General features: G+C 35.4%; 1 protein-coding gene and 1 pseudogene across 1 annotated transcript; both read right to left on the bottom strand.

Moving 5' to 3' along the window:
- LOC125810004 (histone-lysine N-methyltransferase ASHH1-like) overlaps positions 1-840 on the bottom strand; it is a 37398-nt pseudogene extending 36558 nt beyond the window's left edge.
- A 2059-nt stretch (positions 841-2899) lies between these two features.
- On the bottom strand, positions 2900-15252 carry LOC125810006 (histone-lysine N-methyltransferase ASHH1-like; the record flags this gene model as incomplete). The annotated part of the gene is made up of 9 exons (XM_049489522.1): positions 2900-3208; positions 3793-3973; positions 4339-4373; positions 5189-5390; positions 5527-5620; positions 5695-5779; positions 5999-6085; positions 14229-14385; positions 15188-15252. Coding segments are annotated over 9 exons (1215 nt in total), but the record flags the coding sequence as incomplete, so codon positions are not given.
- Positions 15253-21321: the final 6069 nt, after the last annotated feature.

The following is a 21321-nucleotide window of genomic DNA, read 5'->3' as shown; positions in this document are numbered from 1 at the left end:
AAATATTCTTGGACCTACCTATACCACTCCTAAAAATTTGTTATAGCCAAACTCGCACACCTACTTACCTGGAGCTTCCCCGCACTCTTCTTCACATGCTTGAACCATCTCAACCTTGCTTCCCTCATCTTGTCCATCACGGAGGTCACTCCTACATTGTCTTGTATAGCTTCGTTCCAAATCCTGTCACTCCTAGTATGCCTACACATCCATCTAAGCGTGTGCGTTCTTGACAGGCAAGCACTCCACCCGATACAACTGTGTAGGTCTAACCACCACTCTATCGCATGTAGGTCTAACCACCACTCTATAGCCTGGCTTAAACTAAAACTTCTGGATTTTAGGGTCTATCTCCAAACTTCTAACCTATCATTAAATCCACCATGGGTCTCTCAATCAATACTATGTCATCTGCGAATAACACACACCAGACACATCCACTTGAATATGTTACGTCAATTCGTCCATCACTAAGGAAAATAAAAATGGGCTAAGGGTTGATCTCTAGTGCAACCCTATCATGATCGAGAAGTGTTTTGAGTCACCTCCAACCGTTCTTACCTGGCTCTTTTCTCCATCGTGCATGTCCTTAATTACTCTAATGTAAGCCACACATACACCTCTAGACTCCAAACACCTCCATAGAACCTCCTTAGGATCTTTATCGCATGCCTTTTCTAGGTCAATAAACACAACGTTAAGGTCCCTCTTCCTATCCCTATACAACTCCAACAATCTCCTTATAAGATGGATAACTTTTGTAGTTGACCGCCCTGACCCGAATCCAAATTGGTTCTCGGAGATAGGCACACTCCTCCTCATCTTTACCTCCACCACCATCTCCCACACTTTCATAGTGTGGATTAGTAACTTCATACCCCTATATATAGTTGTTGCAGTTTTGAATATCACCCTTGCTTTTTGTACAAAGGGATCAATGTAAATACAAGTATATTTGTGTACGCAGTAAGAACACGAGGATCACCTCAAAATTGTGTTTAAAACACTGCAAGAACAGTAGCCTTAGGCCAAGTTCGTCAGGTGCGAATTTTTTACTAGATTTGATGAAACTTTTGGGGGATGTTGTATCTAAGGATGGGATTACGGTGGATAATAAAAAAACAGCAGCAGTTCAAAAATGGCGAAGACCCACGAGATTTATACAATGAAACCAACAAGATTTATACAGACCACAAGAGGCTGAATTTGTTATCCAGCAGAAAGATTTGATTCTTCAATTTACAATGATGAATAAAATTACTCAATGACTACGTAGAATTTTACCATTCGGTGTCATTCAGGAAAGAAAATGATGCGGCAGATGCATTAAGGAAATCCATGGGCTATTTGGCTCATATAGCTCCTGCAAAGAGACTTTTGGCCTAAGATATGCATAAACTTGAGGATATCAGTATCAAATTTAGTGTGAGAAACTCAAAGACATTGTTGGCTTATGTTCAGGCCAAGTTTCTAATGGTAGAACACATCAAGGCCACCTAATACAAGGATGGGAAATTGTGTGAATACCGTAACGACGTTCTAGTGATTACAGACAAGGATATGACTTATTGCTGGCTATGAAGGAAGATGTTGCTAAATTCGTTTATAGTTGTTTGGCTTGTCACCAGGTTTAAGCTATCAACAACCCATAGGACTGCTATAACAGTTTGAGTTTCCAAAGGTGAAATGAGAAATCTTTTCTACAGATTTTATGACCAGGCTACCACGAACCCTTAGAGGTTATGACTCTGTGTGGGTATTTGTAGAAACCAGATACCCAGTACACTTTTAACGGTAAAAACCGGATACAATGGAGAAAATATGCAGAAATTATACATGAATTAAATTTTCCGACTCCATGAGGTTCCAGTGTCCATCATTTCTGACAGAGGATGACTGTTTACTGTACGCTTTTGGAAATCTTTTCAATACATGAGTAGATCTTAGTTCCATATTTCATCCGGAGACAGACGACAATCTGAGCATACTTATTAGATGACATGTTAAGAGTTTGCATTCTTGATTTCAGATGTTTATGTACCATTAGCAAAATTTTCCTACGACTATGACTTTCAGTCAAGCATTCAGATGGCTCAATATGAAGCCTTGTATGATAGGCAGTCATTCTTTCATCAGACAGTTTGAAGTTGGTGAGGCTAATGTATTGGGACTAGACTGGGTACAGGAAGCTCTGGACAAGGTCTAGCCAATCAGACAGAGGATGCTCACAGTTCAAATAAGATAAAAAGACTTATGCGGATAAGTGAAGAAAAAACTTTGGGATAGTTTGGTACAAAAATTAATAACGCAGTGGTTAGTAATGCTAAATGGAGGGTTTATTTTATATCAAGTGTTTGGTTCATTGTTTCCCACCAAATCTTATGTTCGGATTAAAACTCTACGAAAAGCTTCTTTTATCTTTTATTTGAACTGTGAGAATCCTCAAGTTTAGCTCTTTGCTAACATAATTTTAATTTAGAACTCTTAGAGTAGCGACGTTAATCATTTTTATTAGTGTCATGAGTAGTATTCGTTTTCTCTAAAATACCAATAAGAATTGCTTGGAACACTAGCTCCTAAGCGCTGGTCAGGATCCTAAATTGGGTCGTGACATGAGAATACAAGGAAATAAATTTGTGTAAATGAGAATTCCACCAAGTGAAGGGTATATTAGCTCTACTGATAATTCAGAAGCAACAAAAAATCTGCAAAATAAATGGAGACAATAAATATAAGTAAAAGTTCACATTAAAAGCTAAAAGGTAGTTTTCACAAAATCCTCCACAGACCATAGGACAAACAAAATCAAATTTATAATGGTTCAACATCTATTTCTCATCTTCATTAGCTTCATCAACTAGCTATAATTGTTGCATTCTATGACTGTTGAAGGAAGTGACTATTCAGTAGCTTCACCTTCTTCCATATCTTCATCTTTATCATCACTAGTATTAGTCACATCCGCTTGAAGTAAAGCCTGACATTTTTGTTCCTTCTTTACATCAACATATTTCTTCATTTCTTCCCTTACAGCATCTGGGCATTGTTCACACCGTGAGACGTCCCTGCAAGTACCAATAAGGTGCTGTTTGTGACGAAAGATTCCGCCATTAGTAACTTTTTTACAAAAGTTACACTCAACTGCGGCCTTATTGGTCTCGCTTGCTCTTTTCCCATATTTCCAACCCGGGTCAGCAGTTTTTAATCGCTGTTAAGATCAAAGAAACATAATCAACAAGATAAACAAAGTAATTGAAATAACAAGTAGTAGTAAAAATGAAGAATAAGATACTATGCAAGTACTACTAAATGAAGAGAAGATGAGAATAACACACGACTACCTACTATTCTTACACAAATCAACCAAATATTTGCAAAGAATCACCGATCAATTTCAACTCCTTCGAAGTACCTGTTCAGAAACTTTGGCAGATATTTGGACTTGAACCACTACTCTAAATACTCAAGGTAATACTCCCACCGTATCCATTTATAGACTTGTGACTAGTCTTGGACTTCACTTTCGCATTTGGAGATGGACTTAGTATTATTGTGTTGCGAATGGCTACTGATGAAGATATTACTTGTTTAGTTGATATTGATTGGTTCTATTGTTGATTCTGAGATAGGGGAAATTTTTGGATAGCCCTAAAGTGGAGGAAATCTGTCCGATTTTCTATTAATTATCAATAAGCATTGCTTTGAACACTAGCTCCTAAGCGTCGGTCGTGGTCCTAAATTGGATCGTGACATGAGAATACAAGGAATAAAAGTAAGAACAAGATATTTGACCTTCAGCTTGGGTTTCCGTTGAGACTTCTTGGTTGCGCTATTAGTTGGTTCCCACTTGAACGTAGACCCCTTACCGTCATTCAATATCTTTGTGTGCTCATTTCCTCCACTAGTTATACAGATCACTAGAGTAGATTCATCATCTGTTGAGTCATAAACTGGAAGATCATCCACGATATATCTGCAGTAAGAAATCCCGATTGAAATAAATATCCAAGAATTAGAAGGAAATGAGTAAAAGCTGTAGCATTCAAACTATAATATCATGGACAATTTTGATCCGATGAAACTCATAAAGCACTACCTGAAAGTTTTTCTTATTTCTGCTACAAATAAGTGAACTACCTCAATTATATCATTTAGTTAGAAAGTAAAGGTCAAGTCATCTAACAGTAAACCAAAATAATACAAGCTTCAACTCTAATGTTTCTCTTTTACATAGAGAATCAAGATGTAGAAGTAATGGAGCTCCTGAAACAAATCAAGTTAACAGAACCAGAGTCTTAAGATTTGTACAAACTACAAAAAAACAAAGTTGAGCATTACCTGTCATCCCCATCTTCCCAGACATGGTTGTACTCCTAAGCAAAGATAAAAAATGGAACAAAAGAATAACATATGAGACTGACAGATTCATATCGAATTTAGAAGCATCTATTATGTTTTAGAGTACTGAAGAAAGCATATATCAACAGGTAGCTCTTTCCTCCCCTTTCTTTGTTATGTTTACCAATATGAGCACATCTACCACACTCTTTCTAATAAATTTCATTTGAATTACTAAGTTCTACTATTTACGTTAGCTGGGATTATCGTTCCTTTTCAGACAATCTCAAATGAACTGTGAAATCTATGTCCAGTGTCATAATTCAAAACCCATTAAGATTGTGTATCAATGTCTCAGGATTAGAACACAGTGCTCTCATCCTGGAAGACAGTGACAATCAGTTTACATCTATTGTCCCATTGATCAACTATGTTTTAAATGAAAAAAGAGAAGAAGACATCTACTACAACTATGTTATAAATGAAAAAAGAGAAGAAGACATCTACTACAACTATGTTATAAATGAAAAAAGAGAAGAAGACATAAATTGTTGTGCTATAAATTCAAGCATAATAAGCAATAAGCATTTATCTTTTTCATTTTATCGGAGCAATAAGATTTATCCTGAACGACTTCCCTTTTCAGCTTCAAATGCAACACACTGAGTTTGACAAGGATACACCATACTACAACATGTGACTTGCGGATTGTAGCATGTGATTAGCAAATTCAATCTATATGCATAAATCATTACTCTGTTTGTTGTCTAAAATCTGGGAAGAAGGAACATGTGATATGATACTACAAAGGGTATTTAAGATATAACAATTCATAAGAAACTTAAGTTACCCGGAATCGTCGACACTTGGCACCCAAAAATAAGGAACAGTTTGCAGCTCCACACAGACAACGAACATTTGCACCCCCGTAGTACCACTCAAAACTATATTCATATGTCAGCTCCATTCCAACAGATATATCTTGCTTCGCAAATATACCTACCCTTGTTTCCCCCGACACTATCCATTTACTTGTTTCACAATTTGGACTGCTGTGAAATTCAGGAAGACACAGTATCAGTGCAATCAATAAACACCAATTAACCATAGCAATATGTTACTACCTGACCAAGATAATTATCTTATTTCGCTTTTCATCAATTTGACAACCGGAGTTCTAGCACTTACCATGAATGATTTATGAATCTTGCAAGACTTCCCTTCCGGGTGAAGTCAATGAAATCATTACCATCCACAGAAATTATGTACACGTCCTTGAGGTCTGCACAAATCATATGAAATTATAGTAGTGATCTGTTTATGTATTACCAACCATCTCTAATGTTGATAACTTACCATGAGATTCATATGCCTGAGATCTTTTCTTTACTTCTTCAAATGATATCACTTCTCCACAACATTCAATGATGAACTGTCCAGCCTATCATGTGAAAAGAGAGGAACAATTAAGAATAGACCATAAATACAGTTACTGCACAATGGCCTTTAAGATATTCCACAGAAAGCTCGAATTTGATAGGCTCAGTTCTAGATTTTTGGTGATGAAAAAAAATAAACTCTTTTTATATATGCCGAAACTGTGCTATACAAACTAATGGTCAAAAATAATTTAAATAGGGGGTTGCTTCAGCAGAATTACCTTTATATTCTCATCAGCTAAAAGACCCCAACCACGCCCTTCAGTCCTGAACAACTTACTTTTTGCATATTCACATTTCTGGAATCTCTGTGGACAGCAAGAAAAATACTTCAAAACAATCCAAATGACACTCACTGTCTTTTTTCTAATACGGCACTGAGTAGAATCTCCTATTAGTTATTGAAGCAATCATCACATATAAGGAACCACAAACTCCTCCTCACACTAGATGAAAGGATAAATTTAAGTGAAGAAAGATTCTCAACACAAAAAGAACTAAATAACAAGCAGCAATTATTTTTAATTTCATTTTTTTGTTTATAAAGGAATAACTAGGAGCAATTATGTCATACGACAACTGCTTGGAACAAAGCGAGTTCAATCAAACAGAGATTTCCAGTTCCTCAGCATATATGATAGATAAACCACTAATTCTGAAGCAGCATTTAATCACACCCCAATGAAATAGGAAACCTTTTGTACAAATATAGAGATCATAGTTGCATTTTCTCACAAAATATCAATCAAACCCAAATATCACACCTTCTCGGAAAACCTTCTAGCCGCAACCAAATTTATTAAGCAAATGAATCACCATTTACAGTTATAGAGAGCACATGACCTCCCTGGGGTATCACATATGCAACGATGACACACTTTGTTGCATGGCCATAGAATAAAATTTTATAGAGCTCGGCTTCCTCATATCACATAAATCTCTAGATGTTCACTGGTTGGTGGTTTGCAACATACGATGGAGCTCCTTTATAGGAGTATAGTCTACACAAAATAAGGAAGATTTCCTAGTCACAAGGATGCCTAATTATACTTATAATACAACCATTAAAAGTATTATTTTTTATGATCGTGGCATTTTGGCCCCTTGCGCGCACCTAGACTAATTCCATGGGGTACCTACTACCTCCCACTTGCACAAATACCAGATAACACAGTCAATCAAAGGCTCTTACATATCCAGACTGTGCCCAAAAAGACATAGCAAGAGTAGTATCAGTACATACCACACGTACTGGTAGGCATCATCGGTCAACCCGATTCCTACCACATAATATAAGAATTCAATTAGCAAGATCATGCAATAAAAACCACTTGCTCCTCCACCTTTACTCTCTCTCGAATACCTCAGAATTACACTAGCACCCTTACTACTACTTCCGTTTCAGTCAACTCACCTTACTAGGTTCTTAGTCATGGCCTAACCATTCTAACCCATAGAAGAGTTCACAATTACAACTACCAACATTTCCTTGAACCATCAACCCTACACAACATACCCTTGCCTTTTCTTCATCTTACCCAATCCTTGCCACCTGGTGCCTCTTATCAAGGCTTCCTAACCTCAAACCACGAATCCCTTGCAACACCCGGACAACCTTTCTCTCAATATTAACAACTCTTGAACCCTTGGCTCTCCCCGGCTCGTTCAACAATGAGATACATAACGAATTAAATCAACATAGTAGAACAAATAGATATAGGTCATCACCTTCTTTTAACCCTTCAGGAGCAATACAACATCAATTATCACTTAAGAACAATGTACAACTTCACAATTAATAGATATGCAATTATGTCAAGTCATTGTCCTGTCATGGAACCCAAACCCAAACTGTTAGCATACCGAAACGTGGTACCCGATCCAATGTTTATGCCGAAACGTGGCAACCGATCCAAGTTAGTGTGTCGAAACGCAACACCCAATCCACTCAACAAGCCACAATCACAAGTATATTCTCAAAATCATACAATCAAGTCATGATTCATGGCGTTCATCATTCACCTATCTCATTTACTACTAGTGTGACCGATAATTGCAAGATTCACATACATACATGTATTATAATGAAGCAAGAGCAAACATATGTCACACAATCATGAAATCACAACCATCACCTACCCCTAGTTCATCGTCTAAGGCTTCTTCCTAGGATTTAATTATCTCTTATTCGGTGCACGAAGGCCTACACATAAATCCTACCATTGAATTACATTATATTTTGCAGTGAAGACAGATTTATAACTACTCAATTAATAAACCTAGCCTTCCTGGGCGCCAAGTAGTTGCACGGAGTTTTTGGCTTCGATTCTTATTTTCGGACTTCATGAGGGTGATCTTGACCTGAAATCCGCAATCCACCGCTCTCCTTACGCTAGAAATCTCCTTCTCCTTCCTTCCCAATCTTAGAGCAGCTTTTTGGGGGTTTCTAAGGTGGTTTACATCTAAAATAGGTATTTTAGGAAAAAGGAGAAAATAAGATTTCGTGTTATTTACATTCTGTCTCGCCTATCCCGCTCAAGCGCCAGCTTACCCCGCCGTGGCGCCACTACCCTAGCGGCATCTGGCCCTCTTTGGTGGGACAGTGGCCCAGTATTTTTCCAAAATTTGCTTTTCCTAAATAACGACGGTTCGGGTCGTTACAAAACTAGAGCACATTTGGAATGAACAATTACATCATACACAAACAATAAGGTTTAGATCTAAACTCTTCAAACTTTTTCCATTTTACCCTAGGGAAATGTCACCGAGACTTCCTAGACTAGAATAGAAAAATAATCTTTAAACTAAGAAAAAATGTTAAATAAAGAAAATAATATAAGTTCATAGATCTAACTCTTCAGTATGTATCTAGATATATCAAATGCAAAAACGAGTGTATTTTTAAAATCCAAAATCAAAAAAGTAAAATCGTACCAAAATTGGCTTTTGAAACGCCCTCGCATCTGCTTTTGATTTTGCTTTTGCTTTCTCGATCTTCACTTTTTCTTTATTCATTGTTATTATTTTTTACCGTATGCTGAAAAGGCTAGAAGGCGCAGTGGAGTTTGGCTAGGAATAACTTTGTTCGAGAGGTGAACTTCGAAAATCAGCTTTGCCCAAAAAATTTGGAAATCAAGTCACTTAGTCGAAATAGAAAACTATAAATAAAGGGAGGCTAAGGTTATGAAGTAAGGTCATCTGGTTAAGGAAAGTTCACGTTATGCTAAGTGATTTCATAATCTAAGGTGTTAGCTGGTTAGGTCAGCTGGTTAAGGAAAGCTCGCTTAGCTAAGCGATTTCATAATCTAAGGTGTTGGCTGGTTAGGTCAGCTGGTTAAGGAAAGCTCACTTAGCCTAACTAACACCCTAGATTATGAAATCGCTTAGCATAACCTGAGCTTTCCTTAACCAGCTGACCTTACTTCGTAACCTTAATTAGCCTCCCTTTCTTTATAGTTTTCTAGTTCGACTAACTGACTTGATTTCCCAAATTTTTAGGGCAAAACTGATTTCCAAAGTTCACCACTCGAAAAAAGTTATTCCTAGACAAACTCCACTGCGCCTTCTAGCCTTTTAAGCATACGGTAAAAAAGAAAAACAATGAATAACGAAAAAGCGAAGATCGAGAAAGCAAAAGCAAAATCAACATCTACACGAGGGCGTTTCGAAAGCCAATTTTGGTACGATTTTACTTTTTTTATTTTGGATTTTGAAAATACATTCGTTTTTGCATTTGATATATCTACATACATATTGAAGAGTTAGATATATGAACTTATCTTATTTTCTTTATTTTAACATTTTTTCTTAGTTTAGAGATTATTTTTTCATTCTAGACATGGAAGTCTCGGTGACATTTCCCTAGGGTAAAACGGAAAAAGTTTGAAGAGTTTATATCTGATGTAATTGTTCATTCCAAATGTGCTCTAGTCCATACCCTTACCAATGATTTGAGGCATTTACTTGAGCAGAGGGTCTATCAGAAATGATCTTTCTACCTTGTAGGGTGAAGTTTATAAGACTAGAGCTGACATCTCTTTTTCGTAAGTGTTGTTAGTAAGTTTATGACTTCCCCCATAAGTCATTGGGATGCAGTTGTTTGTATTCTGCAATATATAAAGTCAGTTTCAAGTAAAGGACTACTTTTTGAGGATCAAGGTTACAAGCATATCATTGGATATACAGATGTTAATTGGGCAGGATCACCATTAGATAGACGTATTACATCTGAATATTGTGTTTTAGTGGAAGGTAATTTGGTGTCGTGGAAGAGTAAGAAACAGAGTGTGGTTGCTCGATCTAGTACAGAAGCAGAATATCGAGAAATGGTTGTAGCAACCCGTGAGCTAGTTTGGATCAAACAATTGCTGAGAGAACTAAAAGTTGAAGAAATCGATCGGATGGAACTTGTGTGTGATAATCTAACGCACCTTCATCTCGCATCAAATCCAATATTTCATGAGAGGACTAAGCACGTTGAGATTGATTGTCACTTTGTCAAAGAAAGATAATCTCAAGAGATATTATTACAAAATTTGTGAAGTCGAGTAATTTACTTTTAAATTTCTTCACCAAGTCCCTCACCATTAGAGGTGGAGACTGTGATATGTTCATGGAATGTTTTGAAGAGGATCTCACCTCCTCTAAATCGGACGGTGAGGCTACCAGGGATCATGAAAAGAGATATTCATCGATTAAATACCCCCTATGGATTCTCTAGACACAACAACCAAGCACAACCTACCTCCAAGGAACCCCTCCAATCCGGGAGGATGCTCTAACATTACCATCAAAGTTGCCACAACCAATATTCAAAATCAAATAACCCCTACAACTAATGTTTCCAATGGTTAGCTTCGTATCATGGAATATTAGGGGAATAGGATCCAACGGTTCCTTGGAAATATTACTCCTCTTTAAACAACAATTTCATTGTCCTCTCCTCTACCTACAAGAACCTATGGTTACTTGTGATAAAATGGATAAATTTAGAAGAAAGCTTGGTTTTCATCAGGCCTACAACAACAGTTCTAACAAAATCTGGATCCTTTGGTTGAATGACATTGATGATGAGGTCATTCATGATTGGGAGCAACATGATTTTCTCAAAGTTATTCATAATGTTGACCAAAATTTTTTCCTTTCAGTTATCTATGCCAAATGCACAAAGCTGAGGAAAAACCTATGGGCAGAATTGAGAGTTATAGCAAAAATTATCCAAGACCCTTGGGGAGCAACAGACACCTTTAACGTGGTGGTATCCAGTGATGAGAAATTTGGAAGAAGACTTCATAAAATGGAAGAAACTCTTGATTTCATTGAATGCCTTAATGAGTGTGGTCTTCAAGATGCAGGTTTCTCAGGTTCTAAATTTCCTTGGTGCGACAGTAGAGACCCCCCTAACAATATTTGGGGAAGATTGGATAGACTTGTTTATAACTCTTAATGGTATGATATGTATAAGGCTACTAATTTTACTCACTTATCCAGAACGTGCTCGGACCATGCTCTACTTTTGGTTAAGATGAATAATGATACTCCTCCCACTATCAAATATTTCAAATTCTTGAATATATAGGAGGATCACTCTGACTTCTTGGATATAGTTCAAAACTCTTGGAATGAAGAAGTCAATAGGAACCCCCTGTATATCCTTTACCAGAAAATTAGCAAGACTTACAAAGCTATGAGTTCTTGGTCTAGACAAGCTTTTGGGGACCTCTACGAAGAACCTAAGAGACTTGAAAGCCAAATTCAAGCTCTTGAAGACAACAATGTAACCAAAAACACCGGAGATAACAAGAGAGATCTCTCTAAGCTCAAGGCCGAATTCACTAGATTTCTCAAACTTCAAGATTCTATCCTCAAACAAAAAGCTAGGGTCAAATGGCTTGAAGGAGATTCCAACACGGCGTATTTTCTCAACATCATAAGAGACAGGAGAAAAAGGTCGAACATTAGGAAAATTATGGATGAACACAACAACTGCCTAAAAGGAAATGACAAAATTGCTGAAGGGGCTATTAGATTTTACAAGAATCTCTTTACTTATGACAATACTAACCCTGATTATAGCTCCCTTAATATTCTTCATAGGTGCATCACAAAAGAGGACAATGATATGTTTTGCACCCTTCCAACACTCAAAGAACTTCAGGATTGTGTATTCTCTCTAGATCTCGATAGTGCTCCTAGACTGGATGGCCTAAGTGGGTACTTTTATCAAAATACTTAGAGCATCATTGCATCAGATCTCCATAAAGCTGTGACTGTTTTTTTCGCAGGTGATATCCTTCCAAAAAATTGTATACTCATACTTGTCTTGTTCTTATTCCTAAGATTGATCACCCCCAATCTTTTTTTTGATTTGAGATCTATCAGTCTGTGTAACGTTTTTAGTAAAATTATTTCTAAAATATTGACTAACAAATTGACCTCTGTCCTTCCTTGAATTATCTCCAGGAATCAAAGTAACTTTTTTGATAACCGAGAAATTCGTCTATGACCCGTCACACTTTGAACCAATCACAGTCTTTTAAATTCGGTGAATAATGGGCCCTCCCCTCTACCCTTCTCCACTCAAATATCGGGCTTCTCTTTGCATGGTGTGGGGCTTGAACCTGCGACCTAAGTCACAAATCCGCCACCTTTTGCCACTCGAGCTAGGCCTTGGGAGCAGGAATCAAAGTAGCTTTCTCAAAGGCAGAGCCATTACTGGAAACATTCTTCTTGCCCAAGAAAATATTAGTGATCTTGGCAAACCTAACAGAGGGGGCAATGTAGTGATGAAACTAGATATGACTAATGCTTATGACAAAGTCTCCTAGACTTACCTCTGCCTTGTTCTTAGGCATCTTGGTTTATCTAAGCATTGGTTTTACCTTATCCATAATTATATCTCCAACAACTGGTATTCTATAGTAGTAAATGGAGGTCGTCATGGTTTATTTAACTCTTCTAAGGGTTTGAGGTACGGAGATCCTCTTTCCCCCTTCCTCTTCATTCTGAGCGTTGAATTGTTGTCTCAAATGCTTTACAATCTGCATAATCACACTGCTTACAAGAATTTTTATATGTGCAATAATAGTCCTAAAATTAATCATTTAACTTCTGCTGATAACACCATTAGTTTTTGCGATGGTAGCAAGAGATCTATCAAACTAATCACTGACATTGTAGATAGGTATGAACAAATATAAGGTCAACAGATCAACAAGAACAAGAGTAGCGGAATACTGTTACAAAGAACTCCATTGCTAATTTTGTTATTCATGCTCTCCCTCCCCCGCCCCCAATAATTTGTTGGGAGATATGGAGAAAGATGCTCTAAGGAATTTGATGCTATTAAGCCTTCTGTATACAGATCTAAAGCTAATATTCTTTTTACCATTGTGCATATTACTAAGAAGAAATTTGGCAAAGCTAACATTGTAGAGTCTTGGAGAAATATACACTACATTTTGGATGCCGAAATTCACCACAGAACCACTACCATAAGTAAGTGGATAAAACCTCCTAATATGTATGTAAAACTCAACAGTGATGGTAGTTGCATTCAAGGTCGTTGTGGTGGAGGTGGTCTGATCAGAAACTCATTGGGAAATCTGGTGTTTGCTTAGTGCATCAATTGGAAACTAGCACGAGTAACATCGCACAAATAGCAGCTCTTCTTTATGGCCTTAAATGGTATGCTAATAGAGGCTTCTCTAATGTCTGGGTTGAAACAGACTCCATGTTGTTAACTAGATGTATTAAAAGAGAATGGGACCCACCGTGGAAGATCAATGCCGGGAAATTAATTGAAGAGCATGGTTACCATATTAGTCATTGCTTTAGGGAGGCTAATAAACCTGCTGAAAAAATCGCCAACTTGAGTCATGGCTTTTTTAGGATTTCTCTTCAACTCTTTTTTTATCCTTCCTAAGCAAGTTAGAGGTCTCTCCAGTATGGATAGATGGGATTTCCCAAGCTTTAGCACTAAATCAATGTAACCTGCCAATATTATTTACAAGCCCTCCTAAATTTTATGCATGTGCTCAGTTAGCTTTTGAGCTAATTTGGACACCCCCCCCCCCCCCACCCTCCCCCTTTTCTGGTGCTACTTAGTAGAACAGTCCTACACTGTTATTACCCCTTACCATGTCAAAGTTTAGGATGTCAAACTCAAAGTTGTACTTTTGCCCATATCAATGATCAAAGTTGGAATTTTAAAAAAAATAAATAATAATTAGGAAAGGTAATGGCATGACAGGACTTTTTTGAGCTTATCATAAAAGTTCTAAAATACCACTACTTCCACTCTTTCTCAACACATGATTGTAACACAAATTTGGTGCACTATCCATAAAATCTGTTGTAAATTTAGAAATCGATAAGACCACTGTAAAAGTATAGTAATAAAGAGAAACAACAGAGTAACGTTCAACTAATTAAGAGAATTATCTAATTTACCTGATTTCTGCAAGTTTCACCACACGGACAGTATCCCGGTGTACATTCAATGTTTGTTAATAAATTCAAACATCTTCCTACACATGCACTATTAGGATCACTTGCATCATACTTGCATTCACATATAGCAATATCCTCTTCTCTCGGTTTCTTATGCCTGTAAGACATAAGAAAATTGCAATTAAAAATGACTACCTAAAGCCAAGATCAATGATAATTGAAAACCATTCAACTCCAACTCAAAGTCAACTAATCAAGGTATGCATCATTTAGAAGCTTTAGTTTTGGAAGTCAAAATGCTATAAACTACATAATAAGAAATAGGACACAAAAACTTTCTAAGGAATGAAACAAGAACTTATTTCTCTTTCACAAAAAAAAACTAATTTTTTGTATCTCAACTTATAGAACAAAGAAAAGAAAATGAAACATAAGCATTATTCAACATTAGTTTCAATTCACAAAAAGTTCTTCCTTTTAAGCTTGACCAGATAATCACAACCCGCAATTCAAATTTCTTGTTTACTCATTTTCTTGTCATTGAATTCATACTCCCATGGCATCCTTGTCACAACATGGAAAAAGATACAATGTTTATCGAAGTTTAATCTCTTTTTTTATTAGTGGTTTTTGAAAGCTTTATCTTAAAAGTGAAAGCAATGGCAATAACCAATCTCTTTTTTTTTTTAAAATGGTAATGTTAACGTAATGCAATAACCAATCTTTTTTGCATAGTTATTGTATCTAGATCTTAGATACGCAAACTAACTGTTTCGACCATAATCAATATGTCATCCAAGTGGTACTCACAATTGCAGACAACGTAACAATAATTTAGAAGTATAAGCAACAAGTGTATGAAAATGAACTTCAAAGTTTAAGGGTTATCAAAAGAAAGAATGCAATTAACTGGCAGGAAAATCATCATTAAAAGAAACAAAGAAAGGATTTGAACTCACTTTCGCCATATAAATTCATTTTGAGTAATATGCATAAATGGTGTTACTCCTTCGGGCAGTTGGACCTTCAAAACAAAAGTTAAGAATTCATCATTACTTGATGTAAATAGAATGGCATATTGTAATGCAAAATCACGTATATAAGCAAAGGGTCTGCATTGATTATACAGTCATAAACATTAGTATATAGACATCATTACTTAATGTTAATAGAATGGCATATTGCAATGCAAAATCACGTATATAAGCAAAGAATCTACATTTATTATATAGTCATAAACATTACTATACAATATTATTTTAGCAAATATTCAATCAAATATCATACATGATTACATACACCATGCCATCGATGTGTGCATCCATGTTTTGATGGAAGGGCAGGTGAAGTAACTCGATAAGAAAAGGCACAATTGAATGCAGAAATCATAAAATTGTCATTCCAAACCAAAATGATATTAAATAAGCCCACTTTTTCGATACATAAATTTTATTAATAAAAGCATCAACACTAAGATGGTGCTAGAACAGTAGAACGTGTATGACTATAGCTCTTTCCAGCTGCAAGGAGTCAATATAATCCAAAAGAGTGTAGAAATGATTTACATTTTTCAATAAGCCCACGTTTGTTGAGAGGACAAACCAGATTTTATTGAGAAAGATCAGTTATTGAGGAACTACAACTTTGAACTAGTTAGTTATGAAGGGCAATAATAAAAGTAGTCTAGTCTAGACATGTGTCGACTCAATATCACTTGTTTAAATAATTCTATACCATTTATAGCACCAGAGTCTACTAAAAATGATGAAACTCATATATATGTACTCAACAGAAGACACTAATATCTTCACTTTCTAGTCTTTTTATACTAGTACAGCTATCAACTGATATTCTCAGGATCCAACAACAACATTACCCAGTGATACATTCTTAGGATCAAATTATTGTAGTAATCTTACCACCAGTTCTGATGTCATATCAAAAAAAGAATTATTTTTTTTATCATTAGTTCTCTAGGTATATTGTTGTATCAGTTCTTTGGGTATTGTCTTCTCATGATTTCAGAAGTCTACAAAGTCACACAAAATCATATCCACATTGTTACATGTCATCATCACTCCAAGTGACACATAAATGATCTAACACATTTGGAATGAAGAATACATCATACAGGAACGATAAGCTTTAGATCTAAACTCTTCAATCTTTTCCAGTTTCACTCAAGGAAACTGTTGCTGAGACTTGCAAGACTTAAATAGGAAAATAATTTGTGAACCAAGTAAGAAATGCTAGGATATAAAAACCAAGTAAGAAATGATAGGAAAATAATTTGTGAACCAAGTAAGACTTGCAACTCATCAATAATAAATGTTGATTCTTGCACTCTCTTTTCTTTAATAATATTTATCTATTTTCTTTTGTATCAATCTAAAAAGGGCTTTCCTAGAATGGAAAATTCTCTATCCAAGCATTCAAGTTAATAAGTTAACTTACGTTCACATCTCATATGTTATGTAATGCCTTACTAAATTTTCTATTTTTACACTTTCTTTTCACAAGGTAAATAATTTCATTAATGTTTGGGTCAAAAGGCATTTGAATACAAGAAGTATACCTAAAGGAAAACCCTATAAAATATATGGTTTTCGACGAAAATCACCTAATCTTCTACACAACATGAGACTTCATGGTTACACCAAGAGAAAATAATGGATAGGAGGCTTCTCCTCACCTTAATAAAATTCATCATCTCTGCACCTTCAAAAGTTCTCTCCACCTTTTCGTACTTAAAACTATTAATCTAAAAACTTATTCAAATATTATTTTATAAAAAACTTTTTGTCAACTTAATATAATGAACTATTCAAATGCTTTATTTTAACTGTGTTGGTCATAGTATGCCATTTTTTCATAGGATTGTCAATTTTTCTTTTTTTATTTAGTTATCACCACTAATAACTAGGTCTACCAAGATAAGTTCTCCATACTTGAGAAGATCATTTGAGATTACTAGAATTAGCTTCCATCTGTTGAACTAGTAAGAGAAACATCCAAGGAAACAACATCTTGAATCCCATATGAGAAAGCTACAAATTTGTTTACTCTTTAAACAACACAACCACATAATTACATCCAATTTATTCAATGATCACTTTGCTAATTTGAAGTAGATAAACATATTAAGATGTAAATCTGATTGCAAAAACATTGGTCCAGGTCTAAAAATTGATGGGGGTGTAAAACCTTTTCTTAACCAATGTTCACCCAATGGAGGAACAACGACTCAGAAAATTAACAAGAATGGCAGAAAGAAAAAAATGGGAGAGAAACGTTCTAAGAAGCTAGACAAACATCCAAATCATCATTTTAGGAGTAGAATTTGGTCAAATTATGATTAAATCAATTCTCCTAAAAAGGATCAGTAGCATGGAGTCATTAATCATGATTGGTTATTTTATTTTATTTTTATGACAAGGGAAACCCGCAGCTGCTACCCTTTGGGTGTGCACAGGGTAAAAACCCCGCTCCTATGCAATAGCTCGCAAACCACATAGGAGAGGTAACCCGCACTAGAAAAGCCCGGTGCGACGAGCTCGACCCAGAAGGTAAACCCCTTACTTTCGCTGGCAAGGGGTTTTGAACTTGAGACCTCCAACATGGAAGTCCCAAGCCCAAACCACTGGGTTGGTTATAAAAAATATTATTCTTCAATTAGGTTCCTAATTTGACTTGCCTGAAGAATATTGGAACTCCACTCCAAACCTTGAAGTTAAGTGCAGTGCATGCAACTGGACGCTTTGTCTCGCTTAGGCAAAACTTCAGTACAGGCACCAAGGCAATAATTGCCACTAAAGCTTGTAACTTATCATGCATGAGCTCAACGTTGAAACAGTCACAATAAATAATAAAGTTGTTGTCAATACAAAATATTAATTGTTAAGGAAACTTTGTCAAATAGGAAATAAAAACCTACCAATTTAGTATAGACACTACACTCGAACTAGAAGCTTAAACTCCATCTTTGCATCTGAATCACAAATTTAAAATGATTTTTTAATTTGACTTTCGCGATACTTCATATTTTTCACTTATTCTAGTTATTTTAATACTCTATTCAAAAGAACCGTTTGCATCATATGTTATACGTAAATAAGTAAATAAAGTGTTATTTATCTAACATCTTAAACTTTTACATGAGATGGTTACACAATTCAACATGGTATTAGCGCATATAGAGGCGGTGAACTCAAGCCTCACTACAACCCATTATCAAAAAGCATGTGCATGGTTCATGCTTGCACATGACGAGGCGTGTTGAAAACATAATTAAGTAAATATAATTTGTTCTCTTTCATAAGATAGTTAGACACGTCAACAATATATACATAAGATTACCCTAAAAGTAGTTTGCTTTTGCTCATTACGACCTTTTAACTATAGTGGGGTCTCATTAACCCCCTATACTATTTTGAAGCGGTATTATTGCCACCCGACATAGAGAATGAGATCCACTCTTTTAAAGAGCATGAGAGAAAAAATAAAGAAAAATTTACCACATTTTTCCTTCTTTCCTTTTCCTTTTTCTTTTTTTCTCCTCTCCTCTTCGCTTGTCATACCTTCTACTTTGTTGGTGGTTCCCAAAACTTATTCACTTATGGTGTCCAAAACTAGAAAATTACACCTCTTTATTGAACATAAACAATACAATTTGAGAGCTAGTAGATAAACCAAAAATAGGGATGGATCTGACTCTACTATCATAGTAACAAAATGAACCTACACATAACACAACCCCAATAACTACGTCATGAGGTGAGGATTCTCCAAAACTAGTCCATTTCTTTTACCCATAGGACACTTAACAAATGCCAAAAGTTAGATATTATGTTTTCTTTTCCTTTTGATAGATTAATAATGATGGTACCTAATTAGCTTACGCATATCTTGACTACTAAAATTCATATATGATATAAAAGAAATATCAAACGTATTATATTCCAAGTGGAATTCTATATAAAAATGGATGGTTTGGTATATATGGACAATTTGTAAAAATGTTTTTCCATCATCTAGAAGATTACTCAACATTTGAGAGCCACCACTACTAAACGTGTTACTTAGATTCTCAACAAAACTTATGACTTCCAATTCAATTTGATTCTCTGTTAATGAAAATAAGCACCTGAATTCTCGAGTTGGAAACATCAAGTTTACCCTAAAGAACGAATGATTAAAATTACTTTAAGCATTAGTTAAAGCAAATTGTATGCACATACTTGTGTTGCCAAAGATTTATTAAAGGTGCGGTTAAGCTCTAAAGTTGAGCGAAAAACAGGTTGAGCGCCGCATTTTGCTTAGTTGGTACATCAATGCGGTCATCAAGACACTAAGGTGTATACCTTACTACAAATGGGTGTGGTCCTTAATAGGCAATAGACCTCATTACTTTTTTGCACAATTGCCTTTGAAATCGTATTATATATTTAAGCTTAAAGCTCCAATAGACCTCATTACTTTTTTGCACAATTGCCTTTGATAACGTCGCCTTACACACATGTTAGAGTTACGATTCTCTTCCACAATTGTCTCTATTTCCACAGAGGTGGGAAGCAATACCAATATGCTACCACTTTTGGTTTTAATTTCTCCAAGAAACCATATATGCAACCTCAAAGTGTTAATCTAGTAATACAAACATCAAATAAAAGCTTTCATTCCATGAGAATGATACAGGCAAATTTATATGTTGCTCTCAAGAAGTTAAAGTTAGAGGTAGCTTTAGTCATTTTCCAACGTGCACAAGCGGGAAACAAAAAACATGTTGTTCTTCATTCTTTCTAAGTTTACATCCTCTTGTGTTAAATATTTCATGTGCTTCCAAGCATCACATGATGTAAAGAAAGTATGACCATTGCATCTTTCTTTCTACTTCTAAGATCTCCTTGAATGGATCTTCTTTTATCTCTCTTTTTACCTCGTAATCTTATTACCTCTTGGAGCAAGTAGCTTAGAAATACAATAGTTCCTCAAGAACACACAGTAAGTCCATGCAACATCACATTTTTAAAATTTTACAACAGACTTGAGAAATAGTAACAAATAACATGAACTTAGGCGTACCACATTGTTGTCTTTGCCTGAATGCGACATCTATCCAACCTCTTGTGGAATCTGGAAACTCCAAAAACTCAACAAAGTACAAGGTTTTCATCAGTTTCATATCCAAGCACAAGATTACACACACAACCAAAAAAAAAATGAGTAGCCATTAATGGGTGTGCATTCCTATATATCAACTAAAAAATAGTCCATTTTGTGCTTCATGTTCTAGAAATGAAAATGTGACCGAAGAATTAATAAAAATTACAAAAAGTATGAATTCCCAATCTGAACCAACAAAAGTTCTTCAAAATACAAAATAATTCAAAAGTAAAAATCTCTCATATACAGAATTACCAATGCCTGTAAACCATAAAAAAATTCTTTAAAACTAGGTATATGTCTAGAATTAACCCGCGAACAACAAAACTTTTTAGATCAAACTAGAATTAACCCTGGAACAACAAAAAAAACAAAAAAAAAACCTTTCTTTTTTTGCATCAATCAAATTTCTCAAAAGCAGTGAACAACAAAACTTCTTAGATCAAACTAGAATTAACCCTTGAACAACGTAAAAAAACAAAAAAAACACCCTAAACCCATAAAAATCCTTTATTTTTTGCATAAATCAAATTTCACAAAAGCAGTGAACAACAAAACTTTTTAGATCAAACTAGAATTAACCCTTGAACAACAAAAAAAAAAGAAAAAAAAAAACTAAACCCATAAAAATCCTTTTATTTTTTTTTTTGCATAAATCAAATATTTCAAAAGCAGCTTCATTCAATTAATCCAACATCACAACTGGGCAGAGATACAAACACCAAAAATCATGAGGAAAAAAAATGTAAAATTGAGCATACCTTAGACGCAACGTTTGCAAAAAATAGGTTTCTCCAAAAAACTAAAACGTCTCTCTTGTCTTCGTATATATACACAAACAAACAAACTAAGATTATCACAATCTGTATTTATTGTGAAGAAAGAAAACAGATTTTCTCAAGAGGTTTAAGCTAGAAGGCAAAAGATGGGT

The sequence above is a fragment of the Solanum verrucosum genome, unplaced genomic scaffold (assembly GCF_900185275.1).
Source record: "Solanum verrucosum unplaced genomic scaffold, falcon-dt-bn FXZP01000492.1, whole genome shotgun sequence".
Classification (NCBI taxonomy): domain Eukaryota; kingdom Viridiplantae; phylum Streptophyta; class Magnoliopsida; order Solanales; family Solanaceae; genus Solanum; species Solanum verrucosum.
This window is presented reverse-complemented; position numbering and strand designations above follow the sequence as displayed.